Source organism: Balaenoptera ricei, chromosome 13, assembly GCF_028023285.1.
Source record: "Balaenoptera ricei isolate mBalRic1 chromosome 13, mBalRic1.hap2, whole genome shotgun sequence".
Classification (NCBI taxonomy): domain Eukaryota; kingdom Metazoa; phylum Chordata; class Mammalia; order Artiodactyla; family Balaenopteridae; genus Balaenoptera; species Balaenoptera ricei.
Window position 1 is genome coordinate 84155531 of NC_082651.1, and position 17665 is coordinate 84173195.

Here is a 17665-nt window from a genome sequence, read left to right on the forward strand (position 1 = left end):
GTCTAATGATAAGAATTTCTAGGATCATTGTAAGTCAGGCAGAAGAAATGTTTTTGGGAAGCCCTGTGGTGCTCTTCAAATCTTATTAATATGCATAGTCTATGGTTTATGTATTTTCATTCATCCAGTAAATACTAATTAAATAACTACACTGTACCAGGCTCTCTCTTGTGTGGGGATACCTTGATGAAAGACAGTCCTGTTGTCAAGAAACTCACTCCAGTGGAGACAGTCATACAGTCAGAAGACCCTGCCTGTGATAGGGGAATGCACAGAACGTCTTGGGGAGCACAAGGAAGCTCGTTAACTCACACATTGGAGGAATGGGCTAATGAAGGAAGACTTGGAACAGTATTTTAAAGGACAAGTTAGGGGGCTAACCTTACAGCCATATTAAGATCAGACATTAGTTTGGCTCCTCTTTACTCTCGTTTTAAACTTATAATTCTATTTATGACTTCAGCCAATAATATAGCTAATATTTATTGAGGACTTACTGTGTGCCCTGCACTGTTGTAAGCGCTTTATGTGTATTAACCCATTCAGTCCTCATAACAGTGTTGTGAGGCATGTACTATAATTAACCCCATTTTACAGATGAGGAGACTGTTAAGTAACTTTCCTAAGATTACTCAGCTAGTCACAGACAGAGCCTGATTCAGACCTTGGCATTCTTATTCCAGACCCATGCTCCATGAGTCCTTATCACTAAACCACACCGCTTCTCCACAGATTGTAACCATTGTAGTCTTCTGCTTTTCAATATAGTTGTTTGGGGTTTTTTTTAAACGATTTTTTTGATGTGGACCATTTTTAAAGTCTTTACTGATTTGTTACAATATGGCTTCTGTTTTATGTTTTGGTTTTTTGGCCGCGAGGCATGTGGGATCTTAGCTCCCTGACCAGGGATCGAACCCTCACCCCCTGCATTGGAAGGCAGTCTTAACCACTGGACCGCCAGGGAAGTCCCGTCAATAGAGTTTAGAGAAAGGTGCAACAAAGAGAACTACAGAAGCTGAGATCTGTGAAAACTTTTCTATGAATGTAGTATTTGTATTCTTGTTGTCTTAAGCTGCAAGTCTTGATCTTAGACATTTTGGACATAGTCTCTGGATACCACATTTACTCAGATAAGATCTACCATTTCAATCAAGTTAAAAGGGTTCACCTATAAAATATTTTTATTCCTGAAAAGAAGTAGAGCTTAGGTCGTTTTCGTTTGTTTGTTTGTGGTTTGGAGTTTTGTTTTTGTGTGTAGATAGATGCCCCAAGACATCTTTTACCAAAAAATTCTATCTAAATGTCGAAGCTCCCACCTTTGCCATGAGGTCTCTTTTGTTTATTTCAGGTTTTTGTGGGAGTTTCTTAGTTTTTTGGGTTTTTTTCCTCTTCCTTATCCCAGGCTTTTTCTACTCCCTTGTTCAGGATTCTATAGATTCCAAGTAAAAGAAATTCAGTTCAAAATAGTTAAGCTGAAAAGAGTGGTTATTGCAAGAGTACTAAGACCACTGACTGAATCAGTAGACGGGGCAGTTCCTAGACACAGGAATGAAGTTGGAGATTTGGTTCCCCCAGCACTCCCTCTCTCTCCAGCTCTATCTCTAATCTTTGCTTCTCTCTTTCCTGTTTTGACTTCATTCCTACCCCTGCTGGCCTCACTAGTAAGTGGGGCAGCTCCAGGTTTACCTTATCCCATTTTAATGAGTTTAGTGAAGGAAAGACTTCTTTCTCCCCTCTTCAATATATCTGAATCCCGGGAAGGGATTGTGGCCCAGCCTGGATCATGTGCACATCCTTTGAACCAGTCATTCTTGCCAGGGAGGTGAGGTGCTGTGATTGTTTAGATAAGTGACCACACTTGGGTGGGAGTGGGAGGAGCACTGAATCTGACAGACTCATCAAAACCACATAGAAGGGTGGGATTGGGGGGTAAATCAGCTTCCCAAAAGGAGGAAGGGTGCTGTTAGCAGAAGAGGGAAAGGAAATGCTGAACAGATAATCACAAGTTTCTGCGAAGACACTTATCTATATCCCAGATTTTGGCAATTTACTTTGAGACAAGAACTATAGACTTGGGAGTCAGACGGCCTTGGATTGGATCGCTGTGAATCTTCATAGCACTTTGCACAGAGCTAGATGCTCAATAAACAGTTGTTTATTTTAATTCCTGTTTGGAATACTTTTCATTATTTTGGCCCATTCTAGTCATGGTTTTAGGTAGACATTATCTTTTCCATTTTTAGTTATTAAATTATTTAATATATTATTATTTAAATTAAATAAATATTGAATAATTATTAAATTATTGAATAATTGCTTCTGTGTTTAGTTCAGTATTTTACTGGGTAAAAGTTATGGGTAACTTGGTTAAACTACATGTGTCAAAAATATGACTGAACAAAATTCCTCTTCAAATGTTATAACAAGCAAATTATTTCCCCGTATTTTTAGTAGATTGCTTTTTTATTGAAAATGAAGTACTAAATCAAAGAATTGGCTTGTGAAAGATTCTATGTTCCTTAGAAATGAATTACTATAAAAGCAGATGATTTTAACATGCATTTGTCCTCAGTGGCCACATACCTTAAATACTTAATCTTTTCAAGAATTTTTCAATCATCTAGATTTTTTAAGACTTTTAATCTTTTTACTTTAGTTTAACTTGCTTTATGATTTTTATCTTTTAATGCAGTTGCCACATTTTTGCATAAGACAAAAGTATTTAAATCAATGCCACGTTGACTTTTTATCTTCTCCTTAGGAACTGAGAGAAAGCTACAATACACAGCAGTTAGCCCTTGAACAACTTTATAAGATCAAACGTGACAAACTGAGGGAAATTGAAAGAAAAAGATCAGAGCTAATACAGAAAAAGAAACTAGAAGACGAGGCTACAAGGTAATATAGTTGATAAACTTATTATACTATATTGCTATTAGAATTCTAATTTTGTTGTCCATATTTTTAGTTTGACTATGAAAAATTAAGGGGAATAAAATGATTATCCTAAGATGCTATTTAGATTCTAAATTTTAGAAGTTCAGTCCTTCTTTTGTGGACTGAGTTTACAGTAACCAATTTTATGTTCCATTAGTGAAAAATACAGACTTTGGAGTCAGACCTGGTTTAGAATTCTTGATCTACCACTTACTATCTGGATGGTCTTGGTTAAGTCACTTTACCTTTTGGAACCTCAGTCTTTCCATCTGAAAAATAGACACATTAATGCATACCTCATAAGTAACTCAGAATTAAATAAGACTAAAGAACCAAGTATAATGTTTTGCAGGTAATAAGCACTCATTATTTCTATCTCTCCATAATAAATCCATTACCGTTTCCTGAAAAATCATAAAAACCAAGTACTTAATTTTATAGAGTGTAATACTGAGTGTAGAAATGCCATGTTGATGCAGGCTTCCTTGTATATATCTGAGCTATATCAACTGCCTACATTTATAGCAAGGAAAAGTGAGACAGTTGTGGTATCTGAAGCTTAGAACCATTCATTTAGAGACTTTGCATGATTTTTTTTTCTATCGGTAAGATTCTATTTCTAATATGTTCCTATGTTTCTCCCAAGTTCTCTAGTTTCAGAAATTATTATAATTAGTTAACAAATATCAACAAACCAGCATTTCTTTGCCCTGGAGAATAGTAGACAATAATGTCTATGAAAGAGCTAATAGTTACTGGGAAGGCAAGAAAGACACATTACCATATTGCAGGCCTCTTTTCTTAATGGCTTTAGAATAACCACTTTAACACATTTTTACTGAGTGGTCACTGTTGACTGTGATGCAGGTAGACTCTGGGTTACTCCTTGCCCCTAGATTTCTCATAATTCTAGTAGGAGAGTCAGACAGCTAAACAAATGGCTATAATATTCTTTATTCTAAAGAATATTGCTACTACTTTTGTGATTCCCTAACAAGAGATACCAGAATAATATAGATGTAGAGACAGTAAAGTTCAAATTAAGAAGGCTTTTATTTGCCACCTAACTTGTGCCACTTAACATTGCACAAGGGAACTGTGCAGTGCTGCGCAACTAGTCCCTGTGTTAGAATTTTCTTTCTTTGTTTTTTTTTAGTTCTATTTGAATTTATTGGGCTCTCCCTTAGATATAATAAGTCCATTTCTAAAAAGTAAAATGAGTAGTTGTCAAAGAAATTGGCAGTCATCAAAATAAATCCAGTCACATGCAGAATGTTCCACAAATATTATTTTAACTCTTCTGAAGAGCATCCTCAAAACGACTTTTATTCATTCATTCATTAGTAGTAAATAATCTTGATTGACAGAGATGGAGACTGTCATGTGCTAGTTAAGAATTTTCTGCTTACACATGCAAGTATCTTGATATATCTCCATCATTGCTCACAATTCCTTTCAGGCCAACAGACCATATTAGTAATACACATTTTCATTTTATTCATTGTCCTTGCACATTATCCTGCTTTAGTAGAGGGAAGAAATCAGAACATGTAGAATTGGTCCAGAGCTGGGTGTTAGTACTGCATCTTGATTTCTTGGCCATTTGCTCAGGTATGTTGCCTTCTCGTCCCAAGCTATTGGTAATAGTCAGATTTTCACATTGTAGATGTGACCTCTTTGTCCAACTTCTGAAGCATCTTCTGGCCGTGGACCAGTTTCTCATCCACAAACACGCACATAGAAACTTTACCAAAATTTAATTTTTTATTCTCTTAACTCTCTAGTCTTTTCTCTATCCCAGTAAATATGTGGCAGGTACTCTGATAGTGGTGTTTATAATGCTATGGGAATTTAAATAAAGGTAGGTTGGGTCATCCTAGGCGTGGGAGAGTGTCAGGGAAAGTTACTGAGAACTGGGAAAGGGAATATTGGTCGGAATTGCTTAAGGACTGCAAGAGAAGCATGCCTCTCAAAGGAGAGCTGGATGTCAGTTACGGAAAGTGCTAGAGAAAGCACTCTGCAAAGTGATAGAGGGTGTAGGAGGATTTGCAAAGGGTTGAGAGGAAGTTAGTTGTGGGATAATGAACCAGGAGTATGAATTATAAGACATTTGGGGGATGAGGAGGAAGGGTTCATGACTGAGTGGGTCTACAGTTTTTGTAATTATCCAGGACTTCCAAATTCCTCCAGGAATTATAGGAAGAGAGATATGGAATTAAGCCAAGACTTTCACCTTGGTGGGGCATAAATGCCCCCAAATCCTAGGGATGCATCCAGTCACAATCTTCACAGCCCCTGATAATGTGTGCTGAGACTTGAAGAAGGTGCTAATTAGTGGTGACTGCTCTGCCTCCAGTAAGATCATAAAAAGTATAAGCAAGGAGAACTCCAGTGAGCATTAATTCTAATACTAAAACAACTAAGCTGATCTTAGACCATCTTGACCAGCTAGAAACCAAGCTGCAGCTATATCAAATGTCATAGACACATGTACAGAAGTATGGACCTATAGAGGAAAAATGCTCTATTATCTAAAATCTAACAAATGAAAAAGACTTTTAAATGATAATATAAGAAGTAGATAATCTGTCCAGCAGCATTTCCTATTTTCACAGCAATGACTAAATCCCGAAAACAGGGATTAGCTAGGATAGTGGGAATAAGAGTTTGACAGCAGTCCTTGTGAAGAATCTGGAGAGAAGGGAAGGAAATTCACATATAATTTTTAGATTTGTTTTCTGAATAGTTCCATTACAATTTTTTTCCACATTTTTCTTGTGTTTGGGAGGTTGGCTGGCAGGAAGAAATTTGAGAGTGTGAGAAATTGTTAGTCATACTCCCTAGCTCATCTACTTGTGCTTAGTTTCTCTCTTGATTAAGTGATTGATTAATTGGTTTTCCCCTTCAACCCTGATCCCCATGGTTTCTCCACACCCCCCTACTAATATCTCTTTGCTATATATAATAAATATATAACTATATAAGATTGTATTTTTTTTTAAATTTTGTTATTTTTGGCTGTGTTGGGTCTTCATTGCTACATGCGGGCTTTCTCTAGTTGCGGTGAGCAGGGGCTACTCTTCGTTGCGGTGTGCGGGCTTCTCATTGCGGTGGCTTCTCTTGTTGCGGAACACGGGCTCTAGGCGCACGGGCTTCAGTAGTTGCAGCACACGGGCTCAGTAGTTGCAACATGTGGGCCCTAGAGCACACAGGTTTCAGTAGTTGTGGTGCATGGGCTCAGTAGTTGTGGCGCACAGGCTCTAGGGTGCGTGAGCTTCAGTAGTTGTGGCCCATGGGCTCAGTAGTTGTGGCTCGCGGGCTCAGTAGTTGTGGCACACGGGCTTAGTTGCTCCGCTGCATGTGGGATCTTCCTGGCCCAGGGCTCGAACCTGTGTCCCCTGCATTGGCAGGCGGATTCTCAACCACTGCGCCACCAGGGAAGTCCCTAAGATTAAATTTAAACATATAAGAAATACATAATTTTTCTTTAGTTTGTCAGGAACAAAATCTTCTATTACATTTTTATTTTGCAAAAAAAAAAATTGAGGACATTATGCAAACTCTTTTTCTTTCATGTAAAGGAAAGCAAAACAAGGAAAAGAAAACTTATGGAAAGAAAATCTTAGAAAGGAGGAAGAAGAAAAACAAAAGCGACTCCAAGAAGAAAAAACACAAGAAAAAGTTCAAGAAGTGGAGTGGAAGGCTGAGGAGAAACAAAGTAAGGATAAGGATGAAAACAATTGATTTGATTTTTCTGAAACAGAGCAACAAAAGCAACAAGAAAAAAATAGACTCTGATGAGGTTCAAAAAAAGAAGAAAATTAAAATGAATGCTAATCAGAGTCAGAAAAGACCTTTTTCTAAATTAAACTTGGATGAGAAGTTCGTGGGTTTATTAAAACAGACTGAGGAAAAAAAAAAAACAGACTGAGGGTAGAAATCTTAAAGCAACACAAAGAAAAGAATATAGGCGTCACTAACAGTGCATAAACCCTGACACAGTTTTCATAATTGAAGTAAATAGTTTAAAATATTTTATTCCACCAGTGTAACTAAACTGTTTATTTTAATGAAGCAACAGTAAAGTTTTAAGTCTTTGCACACTGAAATTTTCTCAAAAGATATACATTGTTTTTGATACACCCCAGAGTGCGTTCCTAAAATACTTTAAATATTATTGTATTTCTTCTGAATGCACAAACCTTTGAATCCTTATTAATGATACAATGTGTTGTAAATTTTCTAAGTTAAAGCATTTATTCTACAAATGAGCAAAGTAAAATATCTTTCATCTATTGTCTAGTACACTTGTGAACTCTTGTACTGTTTTTTTTTTTGGAACCATACTGATACATCTGTAGTCAACCCTGTTTACTGACTAACCTTCTGTCTGTGACCTCCCTTTTGTGCTCTTCTTCCCTGTGATATTCTGACCTCTCAGATCAAATTAAGCCTCTTGCAACTTAGTCTCCCTCCACTTGACACACCTCAATTACCACCCCACCTTCCCTCATCCATGGGCATGGCACACCCTGCAAACCATCTCTTTGTTTTACTGACTCCTACTTAAGACGAATATCCTTGTTTGTTTTTATATTGATTCTGTGACTATTGAAAATATTTAAATTTTAACAAGCCTATATTAAATGGATTTTCATGATACTGTTTGATGCTCAGTTTTTTTCTTTTCAAGCTCTTTATTGAGTCATAGCAAAAATGTGTATATATGAAAGAAGCAAATAATGACAATTATCTTCTCTTTAGGTGAGCCAGCCCGTGCTTTGGTAAATTACAGAGCATTATATTGCTTTGAAGCAAGGAACCATGACGAAATGAGTTTTAATTCTGGGGATATAATACAGGTAGGAAACAAAATCTTTTTTTCTCATGAATAAGCTGAATGCAATGTACTATATTACTTTCTATAATAATATTGAGTATACTATTATATAGTGATTTACCATTTTAAAAATATATCTTAAGCATTACCTCATTTGGTTCTTATGACATACCGCAGAGCTGCATAGGACAGTTATTATTACTGCCATATTCTAGGTAGTAAGACTTAACACAAGTTGTAACTGTCAGCAGCACACTGCCACACTGCCAATGTGGGGTGCAAGTACATGTCTTTTGATTTCCAAATCCAGTGTTCTTTCCACTCTGCCATACTGCTTTATGTCATAAAAGGTGATATTTTGTTATTTTAATAAATTACCAATGAAATTTGGGGGAACTGGTTATTTTCTGGCAACCATTAAAAGAGTTGAAGGAGTTAAGTTCTGTAGCTCTAACTAGATGCAGACCCTTGTTCCTTGGAACAAAAAGATTTTTATTGTATAATCACAAACCATGTAAAATGGATGAATAAGAGAAGATGCAGGGAATAGCATTTTGACAGAGCTATGTGATTTACTGGAAAGAATACAGGCTTTAGAAGCATACCGGCTTCAATTTTAATCCTGGCTTCAGTTTTCTTCTTAGTAAATAAAGGCAATATTACCTAGAATACCTAGCCAGTGTCTGTTTTCTTTTGTAACCTGCACTGTCACCAGTTTGGTGTATTTTATCAGTTAGGTAGCAAATGTTTAATGATACTTGGAATAGGGTTTACCAGAACCATCTATTCAAATGCTCAAGACAATCCCCAGCTACACATCCTTCTGTTGCCATTGCCACACTGACAGTGCCATAGCTGCTCCTCAGCTGAGGAGCTTGAGTCCACAGGCTTCTGGCCCTGCCGTTCCTCCTCTTCTACTTGGTGATGATGAGGTAGTGTCCAAGAATGAAGCAATGTAGCCTAGCTCTGGGCATGCTTGGTCAAGAGCTTACTTATATTTTTGGTTATATCTTTTATTTGTTTCAGCAAATACTTGTTGGGAGCTATGATAGGCTAGGGATATAGTGAACAAGACAGTCTCTGCTCTTAGTGAGTTTATAGTTTAATGAGAAAGACAGACATCCTAAAGAAGTAGAGGAAGGAAGAGTGTAGACTGCTACCAGCTTTAGAGCAGACGTCTCCCACGGTCAGAGAGCCAGTCTGGTGGTAGTGACAGCAGGAACATAATGTTAGCTGGAGTTTCTTGAGTGCTTGTGTTCTCTGCCGAATCTTTGATGTAAAGAATGAGTCATGAGTTACTACCAGATACCTGATTTGGACAGCTTGGTTAATAATGGTGTTCATTCATTAAGAGAGGAAGATTAGAAGGAGGAAATTTAAGTGGGAATTATAATGAGTTCAGTTTGGGATGAGTTTCAGATTTCTAGGCAGCAGTTGGATATCCAGAGATATCTAGAGGCCAGTTTGTATGTCATCAGTGTGTTGTGATGGTTATTGAAGACGACTGTGGCAGAGCTCATCCAAGGGTGTAATAAAGAAGGGGGAAGATGACTGAGGATGCATTCCCTGAAAAACACGGACATGGAAGGGATTGTTAGAGGAAGGGGAGCCATAAAAGAATGACTAGAGGTAGGAACAAAACAGAGTTTAGTGTCAGGGACATTTGAGAAGAGTGGTCCACATGTAAAATAAGACAGTACTAAAAAAATAACCATTAGATTAACAACAGCACAGTTATTGTTAACCTTGAGGAGAAGAGTATTAGTTGAGTGGAGTGGTGGGGGAAGAAGCCAGATTTCAGTGAGTTGAGGAACAGTTGGAAGGGAGGAAGAGGAGACAATGAATATATGAAACTCTCTGAAGGAGCTTGACTTTTGAAAGAGGGGAGGAAGCAAAGGTGGTAAATAATGAGGAATGTGGGTTGAGGGAAGTTGTTCTTGTTTTTTGTTTTTTGTTTTTTAACTTGACAGAAGCTTGAGCAAGTTTAAATAATAGAAAGGATCTGCAGAGGAAAAGGGTTAATCATACCAGAAAGAGTAAATCACTAATGGAGGGAGGTGTTTTTTCTAATTAAAATGTAATTTACATTGAGTGAAGTGTACAACCATAAGTGTACAGCTCAAATAATTTGTACATGTATATAGATCTTTGAAACCACCACTCACTTCAACATACAGAACACAGAGCACTCAGGAAGGCACCTCATGCCTCCCTGTCAGACTTCTCTGTTCTGACCAATGGATGGAGAGGAGGAAGATTCTTGATAATCTGGAGGGCTTGGGATCTATAGCACAGGAAGAGGAGGAGGTGGAAGGGCTAGATACATTTTCCTTTGTGATTGGAGGGCTGGACAAAGGGATGGATGGGATCATAACTTGTGCTGAGGTAGAGGTGAGGTCAAATCTGAGGGCTTCTGTATTGTTGGTAAGATAGGAGGCAACATCTGGTCAACTTAACGAATGAAGGTGGCAGAGGAGGTTTGAGTGAAAGTGAAAAATACGATAAATTCCACTGAACCATGGCAACATTTTTCATGACAACCTATTTTTCTATCCTTATCTGTTAATGCTATTTTTGAAGTAATAGTTTCCCTAGGCCTGTGAGAATTTATGTAAAATTTTCTAGTTTAACTCTCTATGTAAATTGACAACTAGAAATCAGTTAGAATTATAAACGACAGGTATGAAATTGGTTAAAATTGACCCCTTACAGAGCCAACCTGGTCTAACTCTGAATAATAAATGATTGGGCCTTTTCTTCTTCAGAAGGTTGAAAATATTAGGAAATAGTATTAAAGAAATTTTGCTTTTAAAAGTTTGTAAGAAAAGGAGGAAGTTAGTGTTTGAATGCCAGTACTCATACCTTTCAGTGATTCCTTGCCTTTAGACCAAATATTTAAATCAGGTTTAGGTTGCATATTCCTCAGGGTTTATTATGTTCTTGCCTTCATTTTTAGTGCTCTGGATTAGCTATTTTAAACTAGTCTTAACTAGATCTACAGGATAATATTTTATCAATGGTTCCTTTCGTTCTATTTCAGAACACCATTTTATGGTAATTAGATAGTTATGATACTATCTATGTAGTTAACCAAAGCAGCTTAGATTGAGGGATTTTCTGAATATCTCATTAATGATGTAATAAATAGCCAGACGTATGGCATTAAAATGAGAATTATTTACCAGAAACACAAATGAAGTTGCCTGATAATAAGTCCATTTGTTATTAATTAAACTTTGAATCTGTTGTTTATCTAATTTAGAATAGTCCATTCAAGTTAACGTTTGTTGAGTTTCTAGCCATGTGCCTACTGGGGATATATAAAAATGAATAAGGAAGGCAAAGTTTAGGAAGAAAAATGAAATATGTATAATTGTACAAAATATAATGTGGTATGTTTAGATTAACCATTTAAAGAAATAAAGTGCTATAGGAACCCAGAAGATGAAGCAGTAACACAACCAAATAGCATTGGGAACATTTTCCCCAAGGATAGGATGGAGAAAGGGCTCAGAGTATTATGCTTTATACTTGTTTAGAGCTTTACAGTTTACTAAGCACTTTTATAAATATTCTTAATTTAATCCTCAGAATAACCTGGAGGAAGGTTGGACAGGTATTTTCCCCCCAAATTTATGGATGAACAAACTGAGGCTTTAGATGATATTCATTACCTTACAGCAGATTACCAGCCAGGTGGCATGGCTAAGACTGAAGCATGGTTCTCTTAACTCCAAAGTCTGTGTTCTTTCCCCTAAACCCGACAAAATTCTGGCAGGAGGAATATCTTGAACAAAAACACTGAGGCATGTGAGCGCCTGGTGTGTTTAAAGAATGTCACATAACCATTTGCCTAGAATATGGGACAAATATTAGGAGATGAAGCTAGAAAGGTAAGTTGGTACTTGACAAAGAAACCACAATTTCAGAGGCCTTGAATTCTACACTAAGAAGTTTGAACTTTGAAGAGCTTAAAACTAGAGAGATGGGATCTTCTAGGATAAAAATTGTAATGGATCTGCAGTGACTCAGCATAGAATAAAAGACATCAAGATTGGAAATGGAGAAGTAAGATTTAATTTGCAGAAGACATGATTGTGTAGAAAATCCCATAGAATCTTAAAAAGAAAAAAAAAGCTACTAGAAGTAATAAGTGAGTTTAGCAAAGTTGTAGGAAACAAGATCAATATACAGAAATTAGTTGTATTTCTACATACAAGCAATGAATATTCAGAAATTGAAATTAAAAATAACATTTACAGTAACATAAAAAATATGAAATGCTTAGATATAAAACTGACAAAAGATGTACAAGACCTGTTTATTGAAAACTACAAAGTATTGTTGAGAAGAATGGAAGACCTAAATAAATGGAAAGCTATACCATGTTTATGGATTGGAGGACTCCGTATTGATAAGAAAGCAATTCTCCTCAAATTGTTCTATAGTTTCAAGGCAGTTTCAATCAAACTCCCACCAGGCTTTTTTTTTTTTTTTTTAAGAATATAAGCTATGCGGTTTAATTGTATACATTGGTGTTAAGATTTTTGGCCTTATTACTTGCATATGTGATCTGTTTAACACTCTTTAAAACAGAAAATCATTGAGTAGCAATCAGATTTCAAAAAGTCTTCCAAGTACAGCCAGACAGTTGCCTACGTGATATGCTACATATGACAACATAGAATGTACAATTATATTAACACAGACTTCTTTTCCAAGGGGTCAGTATTTTCACACGTCTAATAGGTCTCACGCACAAGATAACAAACAGCAATATCAGTGTCTCTCAATCACATTAAGTTCATCAGACGTATTAAAATGGTAGCCCTTTTTAATTGAGAGTTTTTATACATATTATATGTATATATTTTTAACATCTTTTTTTTTTTTCCTAAATTATCTCTGTTTTAGATAAATAACAGAGCTTAGGAAATAATACTTAAATGAGAACAGTTTGGGCAAATCCTCAAGCTCTATCCTACAAGTGTTCCATTCAGGAAGATCTCAGTACTTCTTCTCCACTTTTTTGTAAGAATTTACAAGCTGATTCATAACCAAACCACTTTGGAAAAAGAAGAACAAAGTTGGAGATGTTATGTTACCTGATTATAAGGCTTATTATAAAAGTTATAGCAATCAAGATGGTGTAGTATTAGTATCTAGATTGGAAAATAGACAAGTGGAACAGAATAGATAAATGGATCTACACCTGCATATTTATATAACTGATTTTTTATAAAGGTGCAAAGGCAACTCAGTGGAGAAAGGATAGTCTTTTTTTTAAAAATAAATTTATTTATTTATTTATTTTTGGCTGCATTGGGTCTTTGTTGCTGCGCAGGCTTTCTCTAGTTGCGGCGAGCGGGGGCTACTCTTTGTTGAGGTGCGCGGGCTTCTCATTGCGGTGGCTTCTCTTGTTGCAGAACGCGGGCTCTAGGGCGCACGGGCTTCAGTAGTTGTGGCGCATGGGCTGTAGGCGCACGGGCTTCAGTAGTTGTGGCTCGTGGGCTCTAGAGCGCAGGCTCAGCAGTTGTGGTGCACAGGCTTAGTTGCTCTGCAGCATGTGAGATCTTCCTGGACCAGAGCTCGAACCTGTGTCCCCTGCATTGGCAGGCGGATTCTTACCCACTGCACCACCAGGGAAGTCCTAGTCTTTTCAAAAAATCAAATGACATTGGAACATTTGGATATCCATATGCACAAAAATGAATTTTGATTTATTCCTTACAACATATATGAAAGTTAACTCAAAATAGATCAGAGGTAAATCCTGAAATGTAAAACCTAGAACTGTAGAACTTCTAGAAAAAGACATTGGAGAAAATCCTTACAACTTTGGGCTGCTCAAGGATTTCTTAGACTCTTAGATACAACATAGTACAAAGTTTCTTTTTCATAGAGAAGGTTCTATAATTGATTGTGATAATGGTTGCATAAGTGAATATACTAAAATCCATTGATTTGTGTACTTTAAGTGGGAGGATTGTATGGTGAATTATATCTCAATAAAGTCATTATTATCAATAAAATAAGTTAAACATGCATCTACCATATGAGCCAGCCCTCTCACTCCTAGATCTTTACTCGAGAGAATTGAAAGCATATGTCCATACAAAGACAAATGTTTATAGCAGCTTTATTTGTAATAGCCAGAAACTGGAAACAATTCAATCTTCCATCAGTAGGTAAACAGATAGACAAATTGTGGTACATCGTACAATGTAATATTACTCAGCAATAAAATGAAATGAACTATTCACATTCACTACAACATGGATGGATCTCAAAATAATAATAAATAATAGGCCGAGTAAAAGTCAGACCCCCCAGAAAGGGATGTATATTGTGTGATTTTATTTATATAAAGTTCTAGAACATGCAAACTAATTTATAATGACAAAAAGCAGACCAGTGTTTTCCTGGAGATGGGGTGTGGGTCAAGTGGAGGAGTGGGAGGGCGTGCTTTCAGTAGAGCAAAAGGAGACATTTTGGGGTGATAGATAATGTTTATTATCTTGGTTGTGTGATTTTTCACAACTGTATACATATGTCAAAACTTATCAAATTTAATACCTTAAATATGAAATTTATAATATGCTAATTATACCTCAGAAAAAGTGTTTTTAAAAATCTTAATGGATATGGAATCACCATACAAATTCTACATGATTTTGATAGATAAAACACTGTCAAATCTATTTTAGAAAGGTTATCTGAAAAGTGTAGAAAATGGAGTGGAGAACAGAGACATAGTTGGCATATTTATTCAATGAATTAAGCAAATATGTATTATGCTGGACAATGAGTATCAATTAAAAGGCTCACAGACAAATGGAAGAGATACATGTAAATAAAGAATCACACAGTATGATAATGCATGCTATCTCATGACAGTATGTATGAGATATGACCTAGGTTGGGGGCAGTTAACAGAATCTTGAAGGATGAGTAAAGATTACAGTAGTCTAGGTGTGAAATGAAAAAAGCCTGAAGTAGGTTAGGAGGGTAGGGTTGGAAAAAAAAAAAATTCGAAAGAGCTTTTAGAAGCAAAATCAACACAGTTTGGATATGGAAGTGTAAGAGAGGTAAGAGCCAAAGTTGTTTTTTTTTTAACATATTTATTGGAGTATAATTGCTTTACAATGGTGTGTTAGTTTCTGCTTTATAACAAAGTGAATCAGTTATACATATACATATGTCCCCATATCTCTTCCCTCTTGCATCTCTCTCCCTCCCACCCTCCCTATCCAAAGATTTTTTATTTAGAATGACTAAGTCTTTGATGGTAAGAATAACAGAGATACAGGAATTTAGGAGGAGTAGACTGGGGAAGAAAACAAGTTCAATCTTAGACTTGAGTTGGAAGTTCCTATGGATCATCCAGTTGAAGATATCTGGGAAGTAGTTGAAAGTACAGGCTTATCCCATTAGAAAAAAGAAGTCAGTTCTGCAAATATATCGTATAAAGAACTGATCACTATAGAAGTGAGTGGGCCTCTTCCAGAAGTGTATAGTATGAAGTAAGAGAGACAGTGATAAAACTTGAGGTATCAGCAGTGTTTAAAGGAAAGAGGACCAAGAAGCGGAAGAAGGGGTGCTGTGAGGACAGAGGATGCCAGACTGTAGGAGGGAAATGTCTGGGATAAGAAATGAAGCTATAAATTACCTCTGTGTTTTACCAGTTAGAAAATAGTATTCAGAAAAAGTTTTCTATTTCTCCTAGAGAGTTCAAAAAGACTCTGATAGGAATGTAAACTATTTTTGTGTATTAACTTGGATAAAATTAAAAATTTAAATTTAAAAAGGCACCTTGTCTGTCATTAGAGATAATAATCTACTGTAGAAAGTGCTTTAGCTGTTTAGTTAGACGGACTTAATTCTGAAAATTAGGCTGCTGGACGGTGGTCTGCATCTCTTTCCTTTGTAAATAAGTGGCTTTCTAACCACTGTTAACCCTACTTTTTGTTTCCATAGGTTGATGAAAAGACCGTAGGAGAACCTGGTTGGCTTTATGGTAGTTTTCAAGGAAATTTTGGCTGGTTTCCATGCAACTATGTAGAAAAAATAACGTCTGAAAAATCTGTGTCGCCTAAGAAGGCCTTACTTCCTCCTACAGTGTCTTTATCTGCTACCTCAACTTCTGAGTAAGTTTTTAGCTAATAATGGAGTTTACACGTCTCTGCAAATGTGTGAACACCTAATATGTATTTGTGTCAACCTGCTACTTAATCATATTGTAATCTGCACTGGACTCTCTAAGAGTACCTTTTGTTCCAAATTCAATTCTGAAGTTTAGTAAATAAAAACATGGGTCAGTAGTTCATAAATTTTTTTTTTTTTGCCTAAGTTGTGTTTCAACACAATGTATATTATATACAAATAGATAAATTGGTAGTACTTCATTAGATTCTAAACAATTAAGTATACTTATGTCATATTGTTATATTCATAGATCACTTTCTTCAAATCAACCAACATCAGTGACTGATTATCAAAATGTATCGTTTTCAAGCCTAACTGTTAACACATCATGGCAGAAAAAATCAGCTTTTACTCGCACCGTGTCCCCTGTATCTACATCACCTATTCATGGACAGGTATGTATCTTTAATTTTCTTGTGTTTTATTCTTTGACATTGCTCCTGGTTCACATAAAATAGAATGAAGATTTCTGTACAAGGCCATCATTTACTCATTTAACCAGAGTTTGTATCATTTAGTTTCTTTTCTTACCATTCATATGTGATATGAAATTGAAGAAATTATTATTAGAGGTTTCTCAACAATTTATTCTCATAGTAGCAAGTTGCTACCAGCTAAGGTTTCTGAGCTCAAAATATCATTTTTACAAATCTGATTATAGTCTTAATTTATAGTTATTGTAAGCAGAGCTTGGGCTTGGGGTTTTTATGTTTGTGTTTTCCTTAAATAAGTCATTTGTGTGAGAGCTGTGTTATATATATGTTTAGCCTCTGGTTTAGATGTAACCAAGATGCCAGCATTGTCCATTAACATTATTAAAAAGAAATTGCAGACTTCATCAGAATAGAGTCCTTCACTCAAAAAATGTCTATTGTGTGACCACAGGTTCCAGGCATTTATTATGTGCTAGAAATTTAATGGAAAAAAAAAAAAAACTCTGCCATTAAGAAGTCATAATCTAATGAAGACAAACATATAAATAAATAACTGTATGAGAAGTGTTGTAATAAAGATATTTTATGAAATCTTGAGGGGTATACAGAGGAGAGAGCATTTCAATTCAATCTGTGGGAATTGGAGCAGGCTTCACAATAGGTAAGGCATTTTAGTCGAACCTTCAAAAATGAGCAAGCTTTCACCAAAGAAGGAAAGTTATTCCTGTGAAAGAACAATTTTGGAAAAGTTACTGAGGCATGTTAACAAGAGGAGCTTATAGGAAACAAGTATTGTTTATAGTGTGGCTAGAGTACAGGATTCATGGCGAAAGGGTTAAGTGAAGTTGGAGTGAGAGGTTGAGGTTTATTTGTGAAGCATTTAATACCATGCTAAGCAACTGGCAGTGGAAAGCCCATGAAGGTTTTTAAGAGGAGAGTTGAAGTGTATATTTTAGAAGGATAACTCTGGCAGTAGTATAGAGGCCAGATTGGTGGAAGGAAGCAAATGGAGGAGACCAACAAAGGGAGGATATTACAATAGCTAAGTAACAGATGATGTGAACCAGTAATGAAAATATATAGAAGAGGAGATGGACTTAAAAGAGTATTAGGAGTCAGCACAAAATTGGCAATTCATTGAATGTGAAGAGTGAGGAAGAAGTTGGAGTTAAACATACCTCTTCAGGGTCTTTAGCTTGAGTAACTGAGAGGATGGCAGTACCGGAGGAGTGGGTTTTGTGGATTCTAA

General features: G+C 36.2%; 1 protein-coding gene across 7 annotated transcripts in view; it reads left to right on the top strand.

Moving 5' to 3' along the window:
- ITSN2 (intersectin 2) overlaps positions 1-17665 on the top strand; it is a 164364-nt gene that overhangs the window by 80533 nt on the left and 66166 nt on the right. For all 7 annotated transcript variants that reach the window (XM_059893516.1, XM_059893518.1, XM_059893512.1 and 4 more), the window contains 5 exons: positions 2762-2898; positions 6519-6655; positions 7702-7799; positions 15755-15924; positions 16233-16377. In XM_059893516.1, coding sequence (XP_059749499.1) covers positions 2762-2898; positions 6519-6655; positions 7702-7799; positions 15755-15924; positions 16233-16377 — 687 coding nt within the window. The remainder of the gene's footprint in view (positions 1-2761; positions 2899-6518; positions 6656-7701; positions 7800-15754; positions 15925-16232; positions 16378-17665) is intronic.